We start from the raw sequence: 12,235 nt of genomic DNA, 5'->3' as shown, positions 1-12,235 counted from the left end.
GACCCCGGATGGATTTCGGGAGCGTCATGAACCAGGTACGGGCGGGCGGTGAGGGCACGGGGGTCCCCAGACCCTCCCCCCTCCCCAGAGGGTAAGGGGGGGATGCTCTGGGGGGTGGCATCTCGTCAGGGGGCTGGGGGCCATGCGTGACATCCAAGCGGCGATGGGGTGGTGCGTGGTTGGGGGAGTGTTTCCCACCTCCCATGTTGGGGGGTCCCCAGTTGTCGGTCCCCGACAGGGGTCTTGGGGTGCGGGAGGGTTTGGAGGGGGAGAGGCGCTCACAGGGATGAGGATTTGGGGAGGGGGAGAGGGCTGGTTTGCTGCTTGTTGGGAGCTGTGAGTAGCTTGTGGGGGGGACCGTGCCCCCCGTGCCCACCTCCCCAGGGTGGTGACCTGCAAGGTACCCTGGTGGGGGGCACACAGGAGCTGGGGTCTGCGTCCTTTCCTAAGTGCGTAGGGACCTGTCCCTGGGGAGCGAGGGCTGCGCGGGAAAGCGGGGTCCTCCCCCGGCACCCAGCTCCCACCCCGCGGCCGGTGGGGGGCGATGCCAGCCGGGTGCCTGTCACCCTGGGGTGGGGGACACGGGAGGGGCAGCCCCTGGGCCCGGGACACCCTGGCAGCCCACGGGTTAACCCCCCCTCCCCGGTCCCGCCGCGGGACCGTCAATGGTTAAACCCCGGGTTAATGAGTGGCGAGGAGCCTGGCAGCCCCGGTGGGTGCCACCCCTGCCCCCCCAGCTCCCCCCTCCCCCGGCCAGGGACCCCCAGCACCTCGGAGCCGCCGGGCCCGCAGAGGGTTAAATCCGGCAGGGCAGGTCCCGGCGCAGATGTTTTTGGGCTGTGCTCCTGGGAGAGGAAACGGCTGAGTGAGGCATCAGCCCTCTTGGTTTTAAGGGGAAAACAAGAATAAAAAGAGAACTGCTCCGTTCCCGGGACACCCGCGGCCGATCCTACCCACCATCGTGGTCAGCCCCCCAGTGTGGGACCAGTGACAGTGGCTGTGCCCCCCCAGGTCCTCATGGAAGGTGCTGGGGGGTGGCATCTGCTTCCTGACAACTTTTGGGGTGCTGCGAGGCACCCGAGCAGGCACCCCGCGTTCCTATGGCATGGTGGCAGCGGAGGGCTGTGTGCCATCCCTTGCCTTGGGGTGACACCCCCGGGGAAGGTGGGTCAGGAGAAAAACGAGCCCCCAGCCCGCATGCTCTCTAATGAAGGCTCTTCATTAGTGATCTTACTGGACCCTGTTTTGGGAAGGCTGCTGTTGCCCCGCAGGGCTGCTGCCTCCCCCAGGGCAGGGTGTTGTGCCTCAGGGCTGTGTCCCCCTGTCCCCCTCTTTTGGGGTCCCGAGCCGAGGGATCTGTTTGCACCCTGGCTTGTTTTGGCAGGGGGGCTGCCAGAGCAGAGCTGTGCTCTGCCCTGAGCCACTCTCCTCCTTGCTTTGTCACCATCCCATGCCTGGCCTTGTGCAACCCATCCCTGGGTGCCAGCAGCCCCTCATCAGTGCTGGAGCTGCCCCACTGGGTGGTGGGGTGCAGGGAGAAGAGCAACCCCATGGCACAGTCCCTTGTGCATGGGGGAGTGGATGTGTCCCTGCTTCCCCCTCCTGTTCCCACATCCTCCCAACCCCAAAGTAGGGGGACACCAGTTTGGGGGTGCTGCTTGGCAGTTCAATTTCACTGCGAGCTCTTCAGCTCTGTCCCGCAGGGTGGGGACACAGCACTGACCCTGGTCTCCATCTGCTCAGGGCTTCCCCCCATGAAGGGAGCCCCCAGGCTGGGTGCTGGTGGGCACAGATCCCCTGAGGCAGCCAGAGCTTATTTGGGCACCTTGACTACCCCTCTAGGTGGGTTATGGCCCCACAGGGGCTGACGGTGCCCCTGATGCCATGGAGCTGCCCAAAGCCTGCAGTAGGGTCTCTATGCTGTTCGGGGATGGGGTTTGTCTGATGGTCCACCCGCATGGGGCAGAGGGGATCTATGGGGCAGGGTCCCACACAGAGGCCCCTATGGGGCACAGGCATCCAACCTGGCCACTGATGGGCCCACATGCTGGCCAGTCCCACCTGAGTACTCGTGCTCCAACCAATCCCATGTCAGAATCAATTTGTTGACCGGTCCCACTGTCCAATCCTGTGCGGGAATCCTTGCTCTGGCCAATCCTTGTTGAGAATCACTGCTCTGACCAATCCCATGTTAGAATCACTGCTCTGACCAATCCCACATCAGAATCCATGTATTGACCAATCCCGCGTGAGAATCCCTGCATTGACTAATCCCATCTAAGAATCCCTGCACTGACCAATCCCGTGGGAGAATCCCTGCACTGACCAATCCCAGGTGAGAATCCAGTCACTGACCAATCCCATATGAGAGCCCATGCACTGACCAATCCCGTGGGAGAACCACTGCAGACTGTGTCCCAGCCGGTCCCAGTGTGACTCTGCTCCCGGCTGATCCCTGGTGTGGGATCTGCTCCATGGCCATTCCCTGTGGCTGGTTTGGGGACAGGTTGTCCCCCTGTGCCCTCCCGTGGGGCAGGCTGGGTGCAGTGGGGCTGGTGACCTCCACCCTTTCCTTGGGGCAGGCTGGTTGTGGGGTCCCTGTGGGAGCTGGGGTGTCCCTGCGGTGGGGTGGCAGCACCCAGGGGTGGATGCTGGCAGCAGGGCATGGCCGGGGCTGTGGGGCCGGTGCCAGGCAGGCGATGGCCCGTGGGGCCGGATCCAGACCCGCTGCCTGCAGATGTTGCCTTTTTAGGCACTGGAGCACAGCATGTCCCTGCCCGTGGCCGGCCCCGTGCCGAGCCGGCGCCTGCTGGCAGAGCGAGGCCAGCCCCTGTCCTGGGCGTGTGGAGGCCCTGTTCCCCTCCTGACCCCAAAACCCCTTCTTTTTCTCCCAAACAAGCCTGGGGATGCTACCTTCTCCCCCTTCCCCTAGTCGGCACTTGGCAGCCCTGGGGTGATTGCTCAAACCACCCTGGAGCTAGGACCTGCCCTTATTTGGGTTGAAACCAGGGCTATTTTGGTGCTCTGCCTCCATCGCAACCCCTTGGAGCTTCCCTGTGCATTGCCTTCCCCATCCCATCTCCCTGTGCAGGGGCTGCTGGCCTGGCCAGCCATGAGTTCCTGGGGGCTGTCACTGTCCCAGCCATGCCCTGGGTCCTGGGGTGTGCTGGGGTGCTGGTGGTGGTCCCCAGGGCTACTGCGGGGTGGAGCGAGAGGTGTCACCCGTGGTATCTCAGTCCCAATCTGCAGGGCTGGGCGCACCAGGTGACCTCTGTCCTGGCCCTGCTGCCGCCTTCCTGGTGGAGACAGGTCATAGGGTGGCTCCCTGGGGACAGACCGGGGAGGGAGACAGGGGGGGATGGGGTCTGTCCCAGCTTGGGGGACACGTGCAGCATGGTGGTTTCCCGTGTGATGCCCTTCCTGGGTGCCACCAGCATCTCTTGGGCAGGATGGCACACAGCTTGGATGGCCTCTGCCCTGGCACAGGCACTGCTGGGCATCCCAGCATGGAGGGGACAGTGCGGTGTCGGTCCTCAGCCCAGCTGCGGGGCGGGATGGGGATGCTCAGAGGGAAGCCTGGGAGCGGCGAGACCTCCGTGCCCCCGGCATCAGCCCAGCCTGACTCACCCCCAGCCGCCAGCCAAGCCGCTCCCCAGCCCTTCAGCACAGCCGAGGGTTACCCCCGCCCGAGGGGAGAAACCCCAAAAAGCAGCAGAGCCCCTGAGTGCTGAGCAGGGGCAGAGAGGGGCTGTGTGGTGCTGGGGTGCTGCACCTTCCCCAGGAGCCCTGTGCCGGGGTTGTGGGGCTCCGTGTGTCCGTCCTGCGCCGCGCACACCCTGGCTGTGCCGGGCAGGGTGGAGCTGGGGTGAGGGGGGAGCGGGTGCGGATGGAAACATGCCGTCCTCCCGCCGCGGACTTGTTGCATAAACAGGAGAATTGCCAGAGCTGTGAGAAATGTGAGGGCAGGAGCAAGCAGCACGTGGGGTGGGCAGGGGGGACCTGTCCCTCTGTGCAGGGCAGAGGGGTGGCCGGAGGGGCACTCTCTGAGCCCTGACCTTATAGTCCTTGATGGGTGGCATTGGGGAAGGATGTTGTGGCTGTTCCCTCTGGGAAGGAGGAAACAGAGATGCTGGGGAGGGGAAAACCTTCCCCAACATCCCCAGCTTGGCCCCTTGAAATGGCTTCTGCTGTGGGGTGCCAGAGGAGGGCTCCCCCTCTGCCACACACAGTGGCTAAGAGGGGGTTCGGGCCGGCTTGGTGGCTGTGGCAGGGCTGGAGGGGCTGGTGAGCAGGGAAGGGCTCTGTGGCTGGCTGGGGGGTTGCCGTGGCCCGTGGCTGTCCCTGTCCCCAGCTCCGTGCCTGGGGCAGGGTCTCAGGGTGAGCATAGAACTGTGGGACGTGATGTGCAGCCCAAATGGGATGTGGGCGGCACAAAGCTCAGGCGACCTTCCTAGGGAGGAAGAGGTCCCCCATGGGATGACGTGGGACCCCATAAGGTCCCTCGTTGGGGTGACGTGTGCTGAGCTGGCTTCATTTCACATGGCCTCTGTCAGTGCTACCCCGGCGTTGTCTTGTGGGACACCAATCTGGCTTCTGAGTCACCATCCTCTTTGGCAACCGCATTTCCAGCCTGCGGGGTGGTTTGGGCAGGGGACCCTCTTCCTGGAGGCTGGCGAGAGCTCCCCTCTTTTGAGGTCTGCATCCTTTCTGGTTGGAGGGATCAGGAGGGCTGTGCCTGTCTGATGCTGGTTTGCTGTGGGAGATGTCCGAGATGCTGGAGGGGGTCCCTTTTGGCAGCACATCTCCATCTCTGACCACACCAGCCGGGCTGGCTTGCTGGAATCTCAGTGCTCTGGCATGCCGGGGTCTGTGTGAGCACTGGGGTGGCTGGTGCTCCGGCTGCTCCCGGCATTGCAAGAGTCAGCACCGGCCCGGATATCAGCCGGCTCGGGAATGTTTATCGGAGCTCCTGGGGAAGGGAAAAACAAAAACCGCCACCCAAAGGAAGGGATATGCGTCAGAGATGGGCCTGTATCGCCCACCGGCAGCCAGGCGGGCCGTGCCATGGGCTGCGGGCCAGCACTTGCCTTGCTCCAGCAGCCAGGCTGAGGGGGACCCCTGTGCTCCCCCAGCCTGCCCCGTCCCCGGTGCTGCACCGACCCAGCCCACTCCTGAATCGCAGGGCCCCTCCATGGAGGTTTGTCTCCCACAGCCCCGCTGGGATCTCATGGGTTGGGGCTACAACCTGCAGGGATGCTCCAGGTAGAGCAGGAGCCAGTGATGTCCCTGGGCACCTCCATGGCTGCAGGGGTTGTTTTGCTGAGGGAGGAGGAGGAGGGAGAGGAAATATTTGGGAGGGAGGGAGGAAGGGAGATGTGAACGGTGGTTGCAACAAGGAGAAGGCTCTGGGGTTTCTCATCACTGGGTATGTGATGGGTGTCTGCATCCCTCCAGCCTCACTCAGTGCTTGTGAACTGGTGGTGAAGTCCTGGCAGGGATCTGGAGTGCAGGGGACGGTCCCTGAGCTCCAGCTGGTGGGGTTTGGTGGAGGAGGGCTCCCGGGGGCTGCTCTGCCCTGGGGCAGTGTGGCCAGGGGCTCTCAGGGGTTTGCTGGCCAGGTGTTTACTTCTGGGCTTGGACATCTCCAGGGTATTGAGTTTCTCTAGGGATGGTGACAGCTGGCTATGAGCGGGCTGCTGCTGTCCAGGGGAAGGCTGCAGGGTGTGCCCAACCCTTTACGAGACATCAGCGAGTCCACGCTGCTCGTGGCGGTGGGGGCCTCGTTTGCTGGGAAAGTGATTTTGCTGCTTGGCAAAACCCGGGTCTCGAGGCGGCGGCTCGCGGGATGGGGCTGCTGGGAGGGATGGAGCTGCGACCTGGGGGGCCGGGTGGGCAAGCAGGGGGCTGTGGGGGGCTGGCGGGGTGGGCGGCAGCCCCGCTGCGCCTCGTTCCTCGCATTCCTGGGCAGGGCTGCCGGGCGGCGGGGTCGCAGCGGCGGGGGCCGGGCGGCAGGAATGCAAACACCGGTGGTGGTGGGGGGGGAGAAGAAAGGCTGCTGTGTCTGCTGTGGCCAGGCGAATCCCGGTTCCCCCACCTTCCCCACCCCTCCCTGCACCAGGGGATACGGGGGTCCCTGGGGATGGAAGTGGTGGTGGTCCTTGGGGGGGTCGCTGCGGTCTTGTGCAGGGTGATGCTCTCACTGGTCCCGTTGGGCAGGAGGGATGCTCCCGCACCCCTGGGCCAGGAGCTTGGCTTCCCTAGGAACGGGGTTTGTTGCCTGGAGCAGGATCTTCCCTCTTCTGGAACCTGGGGCATGTTTGAGCCAAACTCGAGAGAGGGACGGGAGCTGAAAACAGCCTTCTGTTCCTGCAGTCCTTGTAAAACTGCCTTTCTGGGGTGAGAGTGCCGTACGGCCCGGGTTAGTGTCTCCTGTGGATGGGAGGAGCAGTGCTGGGTGACCACAAGCCCGTATTAGACACCAGAGAATCCGCTAGAGCAGGGAAATACAACAACAGGCACCCCGGTTTTCTCCCTTCTCCAGCCAAAGGAGCGTTCGTAGCCTGCAAACCTCTTGGTGCCCACAGCAGAGGAAGGGTGGGCATGGACCCTACCTGTCCATGGAAACACCGTGTCCCATGGCAAGGGAGGGGGCTGCACATCTGCCCCCCATCACCGGCCTCGGGAGCTGGTGCTGGGTTGAGGGGGTGTGGGGGCGCTTGGATGAGCATCCCCGGAGGGGCAGAGTGCGGCAGTGTGCGGGGTACGGTGCGGGGTACGGTGCGGGGTACGGCATGGCCCTCGCCGGCCCCGTCCGCGGCGGCTCGCTGCCGGAGAACATTCCAGGGAGGCTGGCGCCGGGCCAGCGCCGCGGGGCAGGGAAAGGGGCCTTTTATGGAAGCGTTTCTGCATTAGAATAAAATCATAATAATAATAATGCGCAAGGGGAAGGGAGCGGGGAGGAGGAGGAACTCCTGAAGAAAACAGGGAGGCGGGATGGGAACAGGCCAGTGGCCGGGGAGGGGGCAGGCACTGAGCATCACCCTGCGGGGAAGGGGACAGGGTGGCATCTGGGTGCTCCAAGTGGGGTGCTTGGAGAAAATCCTGCTTTTTATGGCCGAGATCCAGGGAGGGGGAGTGATCCAGAGCGGGATCCAGAGCGGGGGGTCACTGCAGCGAGGGACCAGCCCCCGAGTGGCGTTTGGCACGTTGGCTCGATGCTGGGAGGGGGCAGGAGATGGCTGGCTGGGGGTCACCACTCCTGGGGACACACGAGGTGCCCCAAATCACATCCTCCCGCTCCCCCCCGGCATCTCTGGCCCAACGTGGGGCTGGAGCGGCCGTTCCCGCTGCCCCCGGCGCTGACAAACAAGGCGCTGCCTCTCCCACCCTGGCGTGCGCTGCTTCCCGGCTGACTGGGGTGCACGCAAAACCCAAGGTTAATTGTCAGTAATTGCCGCTGGTAATTAAGGTAACAATAGCCGGGCTGTTCAGCTGGCGGCTGCAGGAGCGCTCACGAGGCCGGGCTGGGGTTTGTTCCAGGAGCTGCTCTTGGCATCAGGCGGCCGTCCTGCGCCGAGCCGTGCCCAACCGTGTCCCACCATGTTCCGCTGTGCCCACCCGGAGCTGGGGCTGCCCAGGCTCCCCGGCTGAGGATGAATGGCACCGCCACTGTGGCCCCCAGCTCGGTCCTGTCACCTGGGAGCCTAACCCTGACTTGGAGATGCTGAGGCAGGGCCACGGGCCACTGGTCCCTTGTCACCCCCTTGGGTGGGCACTGGGTTTGCTCAGAGGTGGGGAGGGGGGAGAGGAAGTGCAGCAGCCCAGCCCCATCCCGTGCCCCATGCTGGGCTGGGGGCTGCAGGGATTAATCCTGTCCCTCTTTCTGCTTCCTTACAGGCTGTGACCCCCTGCTCCCCCACTGTCAACTATGAGCTGGTAAGTGAGACCCTCGCCATGAGCCGTGGGTGGCAGGCAGCGCTCTGGGGATGCTGGGTGGGATGGGACAGCCTGTCCTGCACTGGGCATGGGGCTTTCTCTGCCTAGGGGCTTCAGGGTGTGAGTCCCCCACCCCTAAAGGGGTCCTTTGCTGGGGGTAATGGCACACCCCCCTGCCCCCGTTTCGATGCTGTTGCTGGCTGCAGGGCATCCCACAACTGAGCAGCACGAGATGGGGAAGCCCAGCCATCATGGGACTCCTGGGGCTGGAGCTCTCGGGGAAGAGGGGCATGCAGGCTTGCTGGGGGACACAGGCAGATGGAACGTGACCAGCCTGGGCTCTGGGGTCCCTCGGCGCCGCGGGCCTCCCCTCCCTGGCCGGAGCCGGGGCGGTTTCTCGCAGGTCCGGAGATAGCTCTACCAGATGTGCCTTTGGCTGGGGACATCCAAGGCCGCGTGTTTGTGTCCCTTGTTATTGTCACCCCCTTCTTTTGTCCCTCCTGGGGACCTTTAATGAGCAACCGGGGCAATACACAGCCCTTCCCACCTTGTCCTTGTTGGACACCGGGAAAACAGCTGGGCTCCCCATCTCTGGACACCCTGTGCTGGGGGAGGACGTATGTGGGGGCACTGGGTGAGCAGCCATGCTCCCTTGGTAGCTGCTCTGGGCCATGGCAGGGCTTTGGGGATGGCAAAGGACCATCCTGGGGGCAGAGGTTTGGGAAGCACGGCAAGGTGGTGCCCACCAGGCAACATCTTGCTGGCATAGCAGCCCCCCTGTCCTGTCCCCAGCCCAGCCATGCCCATGGCAGCAGGCAGAGCAGGCACGTGGCGGCAGGGAGGCTGGCATTGCCTGGGGCTGGCGTGGCTGCCTTCTTGCTCCGGACGTGTGCCAAGGCTTGCTGGGGCAGGCGCCGGGGAGAGGAGGCCCTGGCAGGGTTTTGGCTCTGGGCTCGGCAACCTGGCACTGCTGGGGTGGCCGTGCCCCACACGGGGCCCTTTGCTGGCTACCCTGTAGCTGGGCAAAGGTCTCACCGCAAAAGTGGGCTTAGGAAATGGCCCCCCCTGGCAGCTCACGAGGAGACGGGGTGGGAGCAGAGCGTGCTGCCCGCCCCGGGGCCCCGTGGTGGTTATCTGCCCTGAGTTTAATCTCTGCCTGTACCCCCGGCTCCTGCCAGCCTCCTCGGGCACTTATCACCAGCAAAAACATGTTGGCTTTGAGCTGGGACCGTTACTGCGGCTTGGGGAGGAAATCGAAAGGAGTTTGTTTGCCCTGTCCTGTGACTGGAGATGGCAGCTCCAGCCCCGCTGTTGGGACCGGAGCAGCCTGGCCTTGGGGGTCCCCCTGGTCCCAAGACCCCCATGAGCCACCCAGCTGGGTCACTTTGCTGTGCCACCTCCAACCAACTGTCCTCAGGCAAAGACATCTGCCCCCTGCTCCCTGCATCTGGGGTCTGGAGACTCTTCCCCACCTTGGGAAGCTAATTCTTGTTCCCAACCCCATTTCAAAGCTCTCCATGAATTCCAGTGGCATGTCACCAAATTTGCCCCTTCTTTGAGCCTGCTGGACCCCTGCTCCTGCCAGGGTCCTTCACCAGCCCCATGGGGCTGGGTTTATCTCGGGGAGCTGGGCTTGCTGGGGGCCGGGCTGGGTGTGGGGCCACGCCGGGCTCGCCCCGTTGTTTACCTTCTGGCTGTGGGGTCTGAGCAGGGAGGATCCAGATGGGATCGCAGAGGTGTGGGGGGCACTGGGTGCCCAGCATTCGACCAAGCGCTCTCCATCCATGGCAGAGGTCCAGTGTGGGAGGCAGCTGCTGGGAGCGAGGGATGGCAGTGTCCTCAGTACCCGAGCATCGCCTCAGCTCCGTGATTGGGTTTCGAGGGATTCCCAACCTTTAGGAAGAGCGGTCACGTTGTTGGGTAGGGAAGGAAATGGGACCGCAGTGCATTTCCTAGGAAGGGCCAGAAATAGCCAGGAGGGAACTTTTGACCCCGGCCCCTGCTCCGTGTGTGTGTGTGTCTTTTCTCTCAATCTCTCTCTTCTCTCTTGCTTGCCTTTTTCTCACCCTCCCCTTCCTCCTGCCTGCCTGCAGCCGTCCCCAGCAGAGAGCATCACGAAGCAGGTAGATGCCCTGGTAAGTGCTACCAGCCGCAGAGGCTGGTCTCTGCCTTGAGACCTTCCAGGGGGGGCTTGTGCCTGTCCCATTGCTACAAGATCCACCCTGCAGCCAAAATCCCTCCACCTGGGATGCCCCGGTGGTCCGCCAGCATCTCTGGGACCTCCCAGCCCTCCCTCCCTGACAGCCAAGGTGATGATGACCATGCCAAAGGCCAAGTGAGGTGCCCAGGCTTGGTGGCAGAGGCAGTGGCAGAGCTCCATGGAGGAGGGGCCAGGGCTTTTGCCACAAAGCCGGCTTTCCTGTCCTGGAGCCGGGGATATTTTATTTAATCTGTGGACATGAAATTGCTAAGACAGTGTAGACAAATGCCCAGCCAAAATCAACGCGGACGGCTTCCCCCAGCCCGCAGCCAGCTCGCTGGTCTCCCAGCGCGCCCGGGCTGCGACTCGAGGAATGGAGGCAGAGCAGTTCCCGTAAGGAAGAGGGTAAAAGCCTTCCTCACCTCGGAGCCGGCTTTGCCCCATCCCTTTGATTGTCCAGGGTGTGTCTCTAATCCCTCTGCAAACTGGAGAAAGAGCATCCACAGCTGGAAAATTCCAGCAGGGCAGTCAGGAGTTCCCTTTGCCTGCTTTGCGCTCTTTTGGAGAAGTTTCTAGTATTTCTGCCTCCTTTCTTGTGCTTCAGATTACCCTTTCCAGGCAGAATGGACCTGTGGGTTTTGGATGGTGCCTGAGCAAGCCTGGGACTGGGAGGCAGATGCTCAATGGGGCTGGAAGGGGGGTCTTCAACCCAGCGTGAGCAGGACCAGCCTGCCCTGTGTCGAGCTGGACTGGGACATACTGGCTTGGCTGGGGTCTCTGATCCAGAGGGGACCTTTGCAGGGTCTCCTAGCCCGGCGGTGGGCAGGAGTGTTTAATAACACGAGCGCTTGCTCTTATCAGCTGATTGTGGGCTGACTCTTCCTTGTGCAGGGGCTGGCGGCAGAGACGGCAGCGCGACTGCGGTTAGATCGGGAGGGGGAGCGGGGCAGAGCCGGGGGCTCCTGCCAAGGCGGGGGACGCTGGAGGGCCCTGGCCACGGGCACCAGCTCCCCTGGGCTGGGAGGGTGCCGGGAGCGGAGCCACCATGCCCTGGAAGTGGATTAGCAAGGGTCTCGCTGCGGCCAAGGTATGGAGAGGGAGAGGGGCTCTGGTGTCCCCACCTCGCTCGCCCTCCCGTGCCTCAGTTTCCTCAGCCGGGAGAGGGGAGTGAGTCCCAGTTGCTCCGTGTTGGCTTCTCCGTTGGGCAAGGCTGTGGCTGGGGAGGCTGCTGCAACCGGCTGGGGTGACAGGGGCTGCTGGGGCTCCTCTGGCTGGTGGGTCTGGGTGTGGGACTCCAGATGTCTCCCACTGTGAAGGTTTGGGGAAGAGCAGAGCCTGTGGTGGGGATCCCCTCCCGGTCACTGGTGGGTGACACAGGGACAAGCCCATGTTTTCAGGTTCAGGCTTGCTCCGCGCACCCTGACTCTGCCCGGGGAAGGTTTTACCTCCCTTTTTGCTGTGTTTTAACTCCTCCTCTGCCCTCAGCAATGCTGGGAGATTTCTGGGGTGAGCAGGAGATTTGGGACAACCTGGAGGGGAGGAGAGGGGTGGGGGAATGTCATTGCTGCCTATGCACCCCTGGGTGCTCCAACGGGGCTGCTGCCTCCTGGAGTGGCTTTCATCTGGGAGGGGAGACTGTCATCCCCAGGCTGCTGAGCCTGGCTCCGCTCCACCGGGCACCCTGACCTTGAAAGGGGGACACCAGACCGATGGAGGGTGACGCTGGCTGCCAACAGGAGCAGCCCTGGGACTGCGTTGGGTGGGAGATGGTGGATGAAGCCGCGCCGGGGAAACCTCTCCCACCTCGTCCTGTCACTCTGGTGTGCTGGCTGTGGGATGCCGCAGCCGCGAGGAGGGTGGCAGCAGGTCCCGCAGCTCCGAGGACAGAAGGGGCATCCCAGGAGCTGGCTGCAGGGCACATCTCTTGTTTCTGGATCCTTCCGGGGGCTTGGGATGTGCAGCCTGTGCGAGATGAGTCTTTAAATGACTCCTGCTTGTTAGCTGGAGATACTAAAACTAATGAGGTGTGAGTGTGTTTTTCCTTAGCGGTTTTTTTTGGAAACCCTGCTTTGTTTTTCGGCTGAGGTCACGAAGTCACCA

General features: G+C 63.4%; 1 protein-coding gene across 12 annotated transcripts in view; it reads left to right on the top strand.

Annotated features, from left to right (window-relative positions):
* The window catches only part of TNS1 (tensin 1), a 65,358-nt gene that overhangs the window by 10,694 nt on the left and 42,429 nt on the right, over window positions 1-12,235 (top strand). For 6 of the 12 annotated variants that reach the window (XM_014954357.1, XM_014954365.1, XM_014954362.1 and 3 more), the window contains 2 exons: window positions 7,897-7,935; window positions 10,029-10,070. Coding sequence is in view for 3 of the 12 variants with exons in the window: in XM_014954363.1 (XP_014809849.1) it covers window positions 9-35; window positions 7,897-7,935; window positions 10,029-10,070 (108 nt within the window). In the remaining 9 variants the exon portion in view is untranslated. Of the gene's footprint in view, window positions 1-6; window positions 36-5,178; window positions 5,198-7,896; window positions 7,936-10,017; window positions 10,071-12,235 lie in introns of those variants that run through there. The other 6 variants (XM_014954355.1, XM_014954354.1, XM_014954363.1 and 3 more) reach the window with 5 other exon arrangements.

This window comes from Calidris pugnax, unplaced genomic scaffold (assembly GCF_001431845.1).
Source record: "Calidris pugnax isolate Ruff unplaced genomic scaffold, ASM143184v1 scaffold103, whole genome shotgun sequence".
Taxonomy (NCBI): Eukaryota; Metazoa; Chordata; class Aves; order Charadriiformes; family Scolopacidae; genus Calidris; species Calidris pugnax.
This window is presented reverse-complemented; position numbering and strand designations above follow the sequence as displayed.